This window comes from Balearica regulorum, chromosome 2 (assembly GCF_011004875.1).
Source record: "Balearica regulorum gibbericeps isolate bBalReg1 chromosome 2, bBalReg1.pri, whole genome shotgun sequence".
In the NCBI taxonomy this organism is placed as follows: Eukaryota; Metazoa; Chordata; class Aves; order Gruiformes; family Gruidae; genus Balearica; species Balearica regulorum.
This window is the reverse complement of record NC_046185.1, coordinates 44,115,391-44,129,864: the sequence shown is the minus strand read 5'-3', so window position 1 is coordinate 44,129,864 and position 14,474 is coordinate 44,115,391. Positions and strand designations below refer to the sequence as shown.

General features: G+C 42.9%; 1 protein-coding gene across 2 annotated transcripts in view; it reads right to left on the bottom strand.

Moving 5' to 3' along the window:
• Nucleotides 1-11,632, bottom strand: part of ALKAL1 (ALK and LTK ligand 1) — a 36,858-nt gene extending 25,226 nt beyond the window's left edge. The window contains exons 1-2 of one of the 2 annotated variants that reach the window (XR_012833820.1): nucleotides 11,220-11,632; nucleotides 9,950-10,299 (exon numbers count right to left, since the gene is read on the bottom strand). Coding sequence is in view for 1 of the 2 variants with exons in the window: in XM_075744094.1 (XP_075600209.1) it covers nucleotides 9,950-10,289 (340 nt within the window). In the remaining variant the exon portion in view is untranslated. The remainder of the gene's footprint in view (nucleotides 1-9,949; nucleotides 10,300-11,219) is intronic. The other variant, XM_075744094.1, reaches the window with a different exon arrangement.
• Between the last annotated feature and the right edge of the window lie 2,842 nt (nucleotides 11,633-14,474).

Sequence of the window (14,474 nt, the reverse complement as noted above, 5' to 3'; positions counted from 1 at the left end):
CTATTAGTGATCACTCTAGAAAACTGTTAGAATTGGAATGGATATACGTCTAGATTAACATATTCTGACAAGTTTTACATTTGAAAAAGAAATTAAAAAAAAAGAATTTAGTAACTATATTTTGCATTGCAAGCCTCTTGAACAGCACCACACACATACAGATAAGCATTATGTGCATAATTCAAAAGCACCCTTTTTCTTCTTTTCTCTTCTGTCATAGATGTGAACATAGAAAACACTGAAACATATACATTTTGAAAAGTAAAAGATAAAATCTCAAAACACTTACAGACCTGATGTATAAGTTTATGCGAAGGAGCTCTCTCTTCTCAGAGATTCTAATAAACAGGTTAGGATGTCCCTCAAGCAATTCAAATGGGAAATTGTATGAAATGTATGAAACCCTCGCTATTTTGAATACTAAGCTGTGAATATGTATTCACTCTTTCCAAGAGGAAAGATGTATTACAATACTAACTGTTCATTAAACTATAAAAGGATAATTCACTGAAAATGAGACATATCAGTAAGACTGGTCTAACTATTAAACACATTGATTTACTGAAGCTGTCTTTTCCTATTCATTTTTTTTTCTGTAACAGATAACAATTTCCATTCACTCATCTATCATCTATTTTAAATCACTAAACTATCAAGGCAGATATTTCAGCTGAATCCAGAGACTCCAAATTATGCCTAGAAAGTTATTGGAGAGCATTTGACTGAAGGCAGAACCACTCTTAGAATGAGATATAGAGACTACACATTGATAAATATGAAGAGGAAATTCACTTCTTGCAATTCTGCAGCACTCTATGCAAGTATTTTAACTATCATGGCTGCTAATAAATGTAGATTCTAGAATATTTGCATAAATTAAACACAAGAACAGCTGCAATACATCAAAAGCAATATATGAACTAGTTGAATCATCTGAATGAAAGCTGATGACATGTGCTTAACTGCATACAAGCCAAACTCAGCACTGACAAACAGGCAAACTCTATCGGACTGAAAGGAAATAGAACTGAGTTTGCCAGAGCTTAATTAGACCCTGCTCTTTTTGAAATATGAATAGGCTCCAGGTTGATTGCTGTGCAAATGGTAATGTTGAACTGTACTTTACATTTCCTGTGCTTATTTTAGAAATGTTTCTATTTCTTTCTGAATTAGAACAGATTCAGAACTATCATAATAGACTAATAATACACGTTTTCTCCCTTATAAGTACTTTATTCTAAAATGCTATCTTAAATGTGCTTCCAGTGAACATGTGCCATGTTTATACTCAGGGAAATGTCATTTTACCCTATCACAGTTACATAAGGAGACATCTTAGAAATGATAAATGGGATCAAAATGTTTTATTTGGAGTGCTACATATAAATGCATCAAACGTAGTGAGCTATTTAGACATACTGATATTGGAGGTCTTATCTTCGAGGATCATAAGCAGGTGTAAAATACATGCAAACCATACATTGCAGTGGGCCCAAATGTGCTGAGCAGAAAGCATTGTTCTTAAATAAAAACCAGAAAACACTTTCCATATCCTGGGACTGAGCAAGTTCAAGGTCTCTCTGTTTTATAATACTGCTCTCGCTATTCTGGTACTCTGAGATGGAGAGTGTAACTGCAGAGAAAAGGAACCGTTACCCTCAATATTCAAGAGGTTTTCTATCTAATCTAAGATAACATTTATCTTGTTAATATTATTTAATCTCCAGATCGACTCCTCGTTTCACTCCTTGCTCTGACAGGAAAGAAAAAGCTATCCCAGACAAAAGTAAAGAAGGAGAAGTAAGGCTTTTCTGGAGGTGCTGCTCAGTTCTGGGTCAGCGGACTTCAGTATAAATGTGCAGTTTGGATCTGTTTTAAGGATTTTGAAAGCCCTGACTATAGCTTAGATGAAGGATCCTCTACAGACCCATGCAGCTGAATGACATACATACACACTGAGTGTCTCCACCATGCAGGTGATGTAGAGTTACCCTCTCTGGTAAGCTGGGTGTGAAATTTGCTGTACCTGTGCAGGTCCAATCCACACAACTGATTTATTTTGTACTGATCCCTTTTCTGAAAGCCTGAAATTTGCCTGGATATTTTGGATTAAAAGGTAGCCAAAACTTGCAACTCCAAACAATATTTTCTATTGTTGTTAAAATCTGTATTAAACACATTTTTATGCACTGTTTTAGTGAAATCAGTGGAGCATTTCACATCAATTATTTTTTGCCCAGCAGACATAATAAAACACAGGATAATATAAAAAAGGCCATTAATCAATCAAGTGCTTAGATCCTTCATGTGTTAAATCTTGTTTATACCCTAGAGACAAAGAATTGCACCCTCGGTATATAATCAATAGTCAATCAATTCCCTCACTGGAGCAACTGTTTTCCAATTGACCGACATTAAAAATGCCCAAACCACCAATGAATAGCCTGCAGGACTTCCACTAAAGTAGTAACCTCTAATTCACAAGTGACAAAATGAAGCATTCACTCTTAAATTGAATAGAAAAGCCTAACCATCAACTGAGGAGATCAGCTGCACTTTTTCTAGCAAAATGCTTTCCATCATATATCTTCTGCTGTTTTCTAGTCATTTTACAAGTTTCATTTTGACATATTTTCTTCACCAGAGTTAAGTTTCCGTCGTGGTCTCCTTCGCAGGGAGTATATACAATAGCTTAAGTGTCAAAACAAACAAAAAATGTCCCAGAGAACACACTTTTTTCCAACAAAAAAAAAAAATTATCTCGCTCTGTGTAACACTGCTCATGTGTGCATGTATTCACAAACCATTACATTCTTTCCTAACAGCCTGCTTTAATATTCTCCCTCATCATCAAAACCAAATGTAAGCAACAAATTGTCAAAGCTGAATGCTTTTACTGAAAAAGAAGATATTTACTATAGCTATTAAAGTGCACTTACTTGGTATGTTTAAAAACAAGTCTTACAAAACACTAACATAAGATTTGCTCACCCTTAAGTAAATTTTTTACTTTAGTGAAAAGTACTAGATAAACACCACTGAAAATTTTAGTTCTCTAGAAAACAGGTAAGTGTTAATAAAGGGGATGTTTCCCCCTGCCGCCTACAAACTACTTTCAGGTCACTTGGAGAGATCTTCTATACGAATAAAATGATCCCAAAGCAGACAGTGGCACTGCATATATTTCAGACATGGAACCAGCCTCCCTCTCTCTGCAGCCTTCTGTTTTCCTAGACGGTGCATCTTCCTTGGGTCCCTCACTGATTATGAGGGTTTGCTTCTAGCTTTGCACAGTGACTACTACTATGCAATGATTTTTATGCTGTTTTAAGCACTTTGGATAATACAGTCAACATTTAGAAGCCACCTTTTTGACTTTCAAATCACGTGTAGGTCCAAAACACCGCATCATTCTCCCTCAAATTGCCCTCAGACCCCATTAATTAAAAGATGAGTGTATGTGCCTGCCTGTATGTATATATGTATAGTTACACTTCTCATCTTTTTAAATCTTTCTCCCTGTATACATGCATATTTAAAAATCAAAATAATCTCCTGTATTTTCAAGGCTAAAGCTTATCAACCGAACAATAAATGTACTGCAAAGCCTTACACCTGTGTACAACCATTCTTCCACCTCTCAGAGGCTTTCCCTAGTAGATTAACACCTGAAATAACAAACCAGTAAAACATAGAGACCTGCTATTCTTTCTTGATTGAACAATCAAATTGTGTCTGCAGTAAAGGAAAAAAATACAAAATATATCGACTCTTCAGTTTGCTCAAAGGCTCAGTGCCAAGCTAGACTAATTCAAAATGCATGCTATATTTCCTGAGTTACAGTTATGCACTCGGATCTACTTTGAAGTGAAGCTTCTGTTTTGTTATTCCCTTCCCTGCATATTCCCTGGGGTACTTCAGGCCCAGTCCTGGTTAATTCACTGAAAATTCTCACATTCACTTTTCTGGGGCTAGAACTTTACACATTAGTAATTGTATCTCCTGTCATGCTAAATAAAATTTTTATAAAAATATGAAATAGAACTAAAACAAAACCCAGATCTCCTCATCTTAAATAAAGAAAAAGTCGCTGACTTTTTGTATGCATTAGCTCAACAAAAAAAGCTTTTCCATATGCTGACATCCTATCTTGCTCCTGGCACGGTATACTGCCATCTGAAATGTTTGCTGCCTGGCGTACTGCAGTTCCACAAGGTTTCTCCGTTCACGTGCCAGGAGAGCGTGCAAGGTCAGGTCAACAGCGCAAGGTATCGAGCACCCTTGGTTTGCACTGTGATTAATGGAAGTCAGAGCAGAGCCCCTTGGAGAACCAGTGTCATCATTTCATTTGAAGGACTACTTTGATAGACTCCATTATATTTTAAATCTCAATGTACGTAACGACTCTGTTTTGTCTTTGCTCACACTCTGATCAGCTGTCAAGGTTGGTTCATGGGCTTGACATTCGCCACCATGACATGGAAAATTTCTGGCTTATCCTAGATTTCAGATGCCTTCTGTTCAGTGGCCTAGCTCTCCTGCCTGGCAGTCGCGTTTGCCAAACACACAATATTGCTATTACAAGAAATATTGCACAATACACCTAAAAACCCAAGCAGTCAAGGCAAGAAATGTAGCAGCAGGGCTACAGGTCGTACAGGCATCATAACCATGAAGGAGCTGGATGGACACAACAATAGATCCAAGCACTCGAGCAGAACTGAAGGCTGAAGGAATATACACTCTCTGCAGCATTTGGGGCTTACTTAAATTAGAAACTAAGAAAGATAGCACGGAAACTAGAGGCATTGAGATCACAGACATCTTGCAGTTTAGGGAACCAGTACAAAGGTAACACTTTCTGGAAGGAAATGCTGGTGATAAATAACAGCTGACCTCAATAAAAGGCAGTAAAATCAAGGCTCATTCCATTAAAAATAGCAAAAATGGTGGAAAAAGTAAAGTATGCTTATTAATACAAATACAGATGCAAATATGCACTTGTCAGAATTAAACCTATCGGTGTGTGGAACTATGTATTTACTACAGGAAACAGTAAGTAATAGCTCATTTAAAAGTGGCCAATATCAACTTGTTTAGGAGAATTTATCAAGGAAAATTTGAGGATGGCTTTGAGATCAAAATACTATCAATATATTTAATGAAAAGTAATTCTTTCTCCTCACCCAAATGAAACACCATGCAACAAAAACCTACCTTGCCTACTTGTACTTTTGGGGTAGAACTGACACCTAGTCTTGGTACAAGCAGAAATAATAGTTATTTCCACTGAACTCATTGGGACTGTACATATTTCTGAATCATGGTGTGATGAGATCCTCGCAGCCCCTCCGATCCTGCCTCAGTAACCATTGGCCTGGGCACCGTATTGTCCTATGGCATCTTTACTGCTCCCAGTACCCAAGCCAGTTGCATTCTCCCATAGAGACTGCCATGTAGATGTTCTGCTGAGAGGAATAATATCTTATGATTCATTAAGCTTGTTAATTTATGAGAATACATTTTAATCTTGAATATGCAGAGTTATAAAGAAAAATAAGTCCCTTAACCATTTGGAATACGGATTATATTAAGCCTCTGAAAGCAGAATATATTTGCCTGGTTCTGTTCCAGAAAAGCCTACCCACCAACTTCACTTTAAAATTAATTCATTCAAAAAATTTGGATGTGGAATCAGGAATAATTACTGTAAGCCAACAAAATTTATTTTGATTTTTTAATGTAACAGTTATTCTTCTTTTAAATCAATTTCATCCACTATTTTGCTAATTTCTGAGGTAATGTGTGTTTTGGTAAACATATGATTTTGGAGAATGTCATTTTTATTAACTCTCATCTTCTTTTAAGCCTCCTGAATGCCCAACAATTCCTATTAATACAATATACTAAAAAAAATTTTAAAATTAAAAAAATAAAAAGAAGCTATGTTATTAATAGAAATAATAATTGGACAAGACAAAGAACTCCATTACAAAGAACTCCATCATATGCATACCATACATTTTAATTTCCTAGAGACGAGGTTTACCTTCCTCAGTGGTCTCTTATTTTTTTGTTCCAGATCTGTAATTACATTCACTGAAGTAGTTTTGTATTAGGCACAGCAGGTCTTGCAGAATTAGTGACTTCTATCACTACACGTACGGGAGATTAGTAAAAAGAACAAAAACTTTTCTTATGCTTTACATAAAGTTACATGGTTTTGATTCAACCATAAACTAAAACAAACCTCAAATATATCTTTCAAATCTAACTCATTATGAATAATGGTTAAATTAGCACCATGTCATGGGACAACTTGCAGTTTTCTTCTGCTGATGTGTAAGAAATTTTGGCATAAAACTGAACTCTTAAGTTTAACCACAAAGTTTAAATAGTTTGAGGGCCAAATTCTCTTCTCTGATATGTTATTCTAAATCTGAAGTAGATATGCTCAGGAGGCTAATTTGAACATACTGGTAAATTGAGAGCAATATTTATCTTCATTCCTTCATGCCTGAAAAATAACTAATCAAAATGGTTTAAAATGTCTTGCTGGTCTCCCAGCACAAAGACAAATTTCAGCCCTCTACCCCTTGTAAGTTGAGAGAACTCATTTCTCCACTGTCTTGGGGAATACGTAAGGAAAGAACAGTTAATGCAGACTTCTTTATTTCCCAGGACTTCTTTAAATCTAATTACATGGAAGCTATTTCAGTTCCGCAGAAAGTGTTTGGATAAAAGTAACAAAGAAAATCTGAGAAGAATGATGACTATTCTAGTTCCCCCAATGTGACATTCAAAAATAACCTTATGCTGAATCTTCTCTTTGTGAAAATACATATTTGGGTTCTTCATAAAAAAAAAAAAAAAAAAAAAAAAAAAGACCAGCTACACATCAGAAATAGGATGGTTATGAAAAAGATTGCCCATTGAGGAGCTTTCACAACTAAGCTTAAAAACTTTAAAACCCCATACTCAACCATAGAACTTCATGGAAAAGAGGCAAGTAAAGGATGTTGTGACAGAAAATTTAATCCCACTAGATATAATAATTCAAAGGAACAACTTGTATTTTTAGTGACATCCTACCAGAAATCCTAGCAAAAGATGAAGATTGCTTTTTGGTTAGTTGGAATACATTATTTCTTCTGAATATACTCTTCAGAGTAAACGCTTACTCTCATTAATCAGGTCACCAAGAAAAACAGGGACAGATCTGTGTAAGACAAGACTTTTGACCATGTAGAGATAAAAGAGATAAGAAGTTAAGACAGCTAAAATGATGGTCAAACTGGTATCTTTATTGTATATGTGGGTGTTCTTCTGGGTCCTACAAAATATGTGATACAAATCTTCATATGACCAAAAAGCACACGCCACAGGATATATCCCTGATGATTATTAAGGGGAAAAAACCCCTAAAGAGTCATTTCCAGGCAGGTCACAGCAGCTCACTGCCCCAACACGGCAGAGGAGGTTTGAGTGTCCATCCTACTTCAGTGCTGTTGTGCCCCTTTGCCCCCAACGACCCCGCGTGAAGTAGAGCACAGCTGTTATTCCCATGACATAGCTCTAGCCCAGGACCTGCCCTTGAATCTCCTGCAAGCCACATTCAGAGGGGCATCACAGACCAACCATTCTTGCTTTCACATCTTATTTACATATCTATAACTGAGTGGTACATGGAGGATGTCTGACAGTTAGTATCTCACCTTTCTTTTTTCAGCCTCATTGAAGAAACACTATGATGCTGCGCTTTTCTGTTATGGCCTGAGCTAAATGAGCAGGTCTCCATCGCAGTAAGGAGGAGGCCCCACGCCCTCTCAAACCTCACCCCTGGTCATGTGCTCCAGCCACTTGCCTTATGCTGCTCCTAAAATTCAACCAGTGGCACTCCAGGCCAGCTCTCCTCACTACGCAAACAGCTAACTAGGCCACCAAATAAAATAAAATAAATTAAAATAAAATAAAATGGTGTGTGGAGGTGCTGCTCAGTGAGTTGAATTAGCTCATCATGTGGTTAGACTACGGCTGGAACCAGTCCTGAGAGTGAGGGAAAGAGAGAGGAGCAGGAAGGGAAGCACATTTCAGCCCTCCTGCTAGTCAGCTCATTGATAACACAAAGTAGCATCCTCAGAAAAGAAAACAAAAAAAGAGAAAAAACACAGAAATTATGCTTCTTGCATGCTCTGTTCTGTATCTGGAACTGTTCTAGATGGTTTTTGTTTCAAATAAAAGAATCAATCGGGCTGCTCAATTTTCTTTATTCTGCCTTAAAAAGACCCTTTTACATTTTTTTCCTGGAAAAGTGCACACTGAGGGTTTGCTTACAGCACATAAAGAATTCAAGCCACAGTAAATAATCATTCGTGACCAGTCATGTTGATAACCAGCAGCATCTTTTCCTGTCAGCAAACAAAACTGTGGCAATCTGGTTTGGGCTGGCTTCCCCTTAACTACCAGAGACTTAATGCTCTGAAAAAGCAAGAATAGCTGGAAGTTCACTGGGACACTACAACCTCTTACTGATGATATTCAGTACTTGGGGCAGATCACACTCAGCAGAAGCTTCCAAGGCCAGAACATTAACTACTCTTTGCTTGATTTGTCTTTTTTTTTCAGTCTAGTTTCCTTAGACTGTGCAGCGATCTCACTGTGCAAGTTCCTGTCCTACCAATCTGTTACTCACCTATTAACTTCTATTAACTTCTGAATTTGTCATCTAAGTCCAAGTTTTTCTGAAATGTGGTTTAATTTCCTTTAAAACAGACCAATGGACAGAGAAGAGCAACCTTTCCAGTGCGACTTGGGGAGGGCTGCATCGCGCTTTCACCTATTACCAGCCATCAGCCACAAGGGCGCTCTCCAGGGACACCAATCCCTAAGAAACCAAACTTCCCTAGTTTCCCTCACCTTGGTTTCTCTCCAGTAGGGTCTCTGGCAGGCAATAGGAGAAAAAGGTTAGTGGGCTACAGCCAAGAGATAGTCACTATAATCTCTTTCTTGCTGAACTGCACCATCCTAACTCACACAAACACGTCTGGCAGCTCCACTCCAGCAGGAAATGTTTTGCATGGCTCTGCATCAAAACTAGCTGCAGCAGAGGTGACCCACTGATCGGTCTCCTGGTCAAGCACAGTCTGTGAACATCACCAGGCAGCTGTGCTTGATCCTGAACTGCCCCTGTTTGTCACGACCATGCCTGACCTGTGCCAGAGCCAGAGAGATGGCTCCCTGCCCCAGCCCGAGCACCCTCCAGAATGTGAAACAAGCCCCCATGCCCAGCACAGGCTGGATCTCCCGCACCTGCCCCTGCAAACCTGGAAAAATGCATCAAACAGCAACGAGTCAAGTTGAAGAGAAAGTTTATGGGAGTAAGTCCAGACATATGTCTCTCAGATCAGTCATTTCTCCTCCTTGTGCAAATCAGAGGAGCAGCCCTAAGTCTGGGGGGAAATGGGGCTTCCTCAGAGCTGGTTGCACTGTAACACAGGGAAGTTGGGAGGCTTGCTCAGAGGGGCTGTCGATCAACTGCGGCCATGACTGACCTCCCAGCAGAAGGTGCTGAAGCCCGAGTGACCCTCTCCTCCCTTCCGTCCCGGATACCTCCCATGGCCGAACTCCTGCCGGAGAGCAGGGCCGGGGCATCGCGCTGCTCCCCCTCCACGTCCCCCGTGATGCTGGGTCCCACACGGGAGCGGGGATAGGCTGCGCTGCCCTCAGCGGGGCTCGACCCAAGCAAAGGCAGAAACCTCCCCGGGGGCTGTCGCCTCGGAGGTGGGGAGAGCACCCCGCGCTCCGCTTTCCCTTCGCCCCCTCCGGCCTGCAGCAGGCTGCCCCGGCGGATGCGCCGTCGGGCTTGTTCGCCGGAGGAGGCGGCAGGGACGGGACCCGGAGAGGGCTCCGTCCCCGGGCTCCCTGCGCGGGACAGCGCGGTGGCTCTTACCTCCGTGGCGGGCAGCGGCGAAGAGCCGGGGCGGCGGCGGGGCGGCGGCGATGGCCGGGGGCGGCCGGGGGGCGGCGGCGGAGGCGATGGCGCGGGGGTCGGGCGGCGGGGGACCGCCGCCGCTGTACCGCCGGGAGATCACCCGGTCCCGCCGCGGCGGGCGCGGCGGCAGCGGGCGGCCGCCGTCTCCCAGGGCTTGGAGGAGGAGGTCGAGGAGCGCCCCCCGCTCGGATCCGGTGGCGGGCACGTCCCTGCCCTCGGCGCCCGGCGGCGGCGGGGCCGAGGCCAGCAGCAGGAGCACGATGGCGGGCAGCGCCTGGCGTTTCTTCGCCCCTCGCATCTCTGCGGCGCTGGGAGGAGGCAGAGAGCGAAGACGGTCAGCGCCGGGCCCGGCCCGCACCCCGCCCGCCCGCCCCCCATGGCCCGGGGGCACCCCCGCGGGCGCGGAGGCGGTGCGCTCCCGCACGCCGCTCCCGCACGGCCGGGCCGGGCGCAACCCCGCGAAGAGCAGGCGAAGGCGGCGCAGTGCGCAGACCCGACGGGCCGCCACCGGCTGGCCCCGCCGCGCCTCCCCGCCAGCCCCCGAGCAGCCCCGGAGGGTGCATTGATAGACAGGAATTAGGAGAAGGGTATTAACCCCGCCGCACGTATTTGCGGTCTAGGGCTTTGCGGGGGATTCGCTCGGCTCCCTTTGCCCCCGGCGTTCCCGCGCTTGCGGTTGCTGCCTCCCTCGGCCGGCGGAGCGGGGCGGCGGGGGAGCCCCCGCGGGTCAGCCCGCCCGCCCGCCATCCGCCCGGGCACTGCCGCACGGCGGTTTTTGGGCGAGAGCGTACGGACGGGCAACTGGACGGAGTTCAGTTAGGGGTTACATAGGGAACTGCTGCAAATCAGGGTGTAAAGGGCAAAAACAATTACAACAGGCTGAAGCTTCGAGAGCAGTGCTTAATGCCCCTAAGTAAGCTATTCTAATTATAGCAAAGGGTTAGGATTAAGGGGGAGGGGGGGGAATTCTGTTATTTACAAACTGTTTTATACTTGGCCTCCCTTGCAAATCCTCTTGGGCGAAAGAGTTAATCAGAGCCGCTAGGCAGCCGGCTCTCCCCGACGGCTCCGGGCTCTCCCTCCGTCCGCCGCCGCCGCCAGGGCGCACGGCAAACGCGGGGAGTAACCGGGGAACGACCCGGGCTTCGCTGCACGGGCAGCGACCCCCCCCCCCCACCTCGCTCCGTGCCAAAAGCCCCCTCCGGAGAGCCGGCGGGCGACTGCTTACCTTCAAGCGGAGGCAAGTCTCGCTGAGGGCGTGCTGGCGGGGGAGAGCCGTCCTCTGCCGTCGCCGGAGAGCCCGTGTCCCCGCGGAGGCTCCGCCGGGCGCGGAGCGGGGCGGTCGGTGCTGTGCCCGGAGAGGGGGGATGCGCCCTCCAGAGCCATGCGCTTCTCTTATATAGTCCGCACCGGCGTACTCATTTGAGTACTATCGACTTTAGGTGGGTGGCAGTCGATGGAGACACCTCTGGTAATCACTCTTGGGCTCAGAGGTCTTTTCTGACAAACTTCCTCCTCCCCGTTTGTCCCCCGGTGGATGGCAACTGAAAGCTGCGTTTGAAGTGGCTCTGATCTATTTGTGAAATTAGATTTCCCTGAAGATTGGGAAACGCTTACTAATAAAGCTGCCGGCTCAAGAGATTAAAATGTGCTTTAACTTAGCGGGATTCCCTTGGGAATACAGCAAAAGAACGATTTCCCCCTCCTTTTCTTATCGAACAAAGAAGCCATGAGCGAACTCTGAAGTGCGTATAAATTTGTTTGATGGCAAAGTGGTAGACTGTCTTCGGCAGGTGAATTCACAAACTAGGACCTTGTAAAAGTTTGTTTCTCCAAAACAGCTTTTTTAATTTTTGACAATGAAACTTAATGAAAAGGTAGCAAAAAAAGGTACTGACCTAATGAAACCATTAAACCCACAGGTTAAAAAACTGGCCTCCAAGAGCCGTAAATGTGTAAGCAAATAATGAGTGAATGAGACCTCAACTTTCAGGGAGCAGTGCATACAAGTGATCTGGGTGTAGAATGAAAAGCAATACAATTTTTTAAAATTATACTAGACAATATTTCACATTAAGGCAGAATTTGCTAGTATAACTCTTTGTCAGAAGGCACCACTGAGATACTTAATAAAAGTGGGAGAAAAAGAAAAAGGATTTGAGATATCCTTGAAAATATGAAAATGGGGAATTTAGATTTGAAACAGATTTAAACTATTCTGCATCTGTCTGACATATGACATTTCCCTACAAACTCTCTCTCTTTCTCAAAACTCTGTCATTCGTACCCTTCTCTGGCTGTCTCAGGCAGAGCACACTCAGGGCTCTATGTCATCACTGGTGATGGGAAGCCAGCTTCTTCCCCACATCCTCCTACTCTTCTGCCATCCTCACTCACCTTTGGGGGGGGGGGGTGATGCCACAGAGATCGAGGATCAATCCAAATTTAATTAATGAAACATTCCAAAGGGGTTTATCACACAAATTTTTTTAGAGTCAGTGTACTAGCACCAGATAAACTGGTGTGACCTGTGGATTCCCAGGGTAACAGAAGGGAAGTGTCCATGTCTTTCTCACTACATGATTTCCAGTTTCTCCCTCTTTATTGGGGGCATATAAGGAGTTTTCCTTGGTCAAGCCGATGGTTAGGTTGAGCAAAGAGGAAAAGGGAGAGCAGTGATAAGCTGAGAAATAAAGCAGCATGTTAAACTACCAGCTCCAAAATAAATCTCAAGGTTTCTCTCCATTTGCTTTTTGTTCACTTTATTTTGTCCTCAGAGACACATATTGCCACCCCAGAATGGGACTGAATTCTCCTTTAGAAATGACCAAACTGTTGCCTTGGCTCGATCTCTTCTGCCCATCTCCATAACTAGTCATGGATTAGGTTTACATCTTCTAGCCCTGGGACCAGGTCACACAGGAAGGAAATCTATGTGGCACTGTTAAGACAGAAGAATTTTTCTGCTCATAAAAATATCAAAGTCTTTATTGGATGTCTGTTCAAGACAGGTAGCAGAATACTCATAATAATTAAAAGCAATATTGCAAAAGGCAAGCAAATAGCCCCTCTTGTCTCCTGCACAACCCCAAAAAAGTTCTAAGAGGTCTGCAAACTGCTATAGCTGACTATGGACAAAATCCTGGAGCCGCTAGTTTGGGGATGTTGATGACTCCTTGAGCAAAGATTGTCAAATATTTTACCCACATTCAGTGGGTTTCTAAGATACAAATATAGTTAGTGTAAGGCCACTATATTTTGTTCTTTAACTTACATGTTGAGGATTTAGGGATTTAGGTCTGTATCAGAACCCAGCTAGGCCCTTTACCATTGTGGTCCAACCAGTTGTACCCTTCTTTATTTCCGGTCTCACTTGCTTCGCTCCTTCAGAAGAGCAGCATCCTTCTTTCCTTGGATTCACATTATACCCATCCAGAGGGCAGTAAACTGTTTTTTAATTACTGTTTTGAATTAAACCAAATTGAGAGGTTGGTGGCTTCATTTGTTACCTGGATTTTTTTTCTTTCTTTTTTTTTTTTTTTTAATGTTATCCTTTCTATATTCTCAAAAGAATAAACAAGAAATCAAGGAAATAAGAGTGGGTGTCCCTGCAGAGTAGCTTGAGAGGCAGATCTATCAGGCCCTGATGTTACTGCAATGATTCCCATTCATTGCTGTGGGAGCTGGAGCAAGCCCTAAAATTAAAAGAACCAATTAGAGCCACAGCACATCTAAATCACAAGCTTTAAGTAGCTTTTTCATGTTCTTTCTATGCCCAAGAGCTTTAAAGACTTATTTAAAAACAAAACAAAACACAAAAAAGATTTGTTTTCTATTATTGCACAAAGCCTTGTCTCTTTTTAAATTGTTTTGATAATTGAATTCTTCAGAGAGCGGTTGAAGGAATGACAACCAGAGAGCAACCAGAGGAAGATGACTGCTTTACTAATCCCAGGCAATTCTGGCAGGTTGAAAACCCATTCTCAGGTCACAGTCACATTGGCCCTTTTGTTAGTAGGTATAGTGTGCCTCCTCACCATTATATGGAGAAAGAACCTCAGCAGGAGATTTACATCAAAGAGAGCATCTTAAGACTGCACTCAGTATCTTATTCAGGAATGGAAACCCTGTTCATAGTGAGCCTAAATAAGTCTGGTTATTTGCTTCTTGTAGCCAATGGATTTAAACAAGTACATCACATTTTTTTCCTGTGGCATGTTCTTTTTATTTTCTGATCTGTCTTAGCCACAAGTCTATGTTTGATTGAAGTTAAAACCAAACTAGTTAAATCAAAGTATCACAGGGCTGACAGGGACTTGGAGGGATGATCTAATGCTTTCCATTGCCCAAGGCAGAGCCAACTGTACCTCTGTGATCAGGGCTCAGTAAGAAACCTAACTTTTATTTTTTCCCGTCAAGCTCAACACCTCAATCCAAATCCATTAAGTGAACAGTTGGTAAATGTTGGTTTAGTAGTGACATT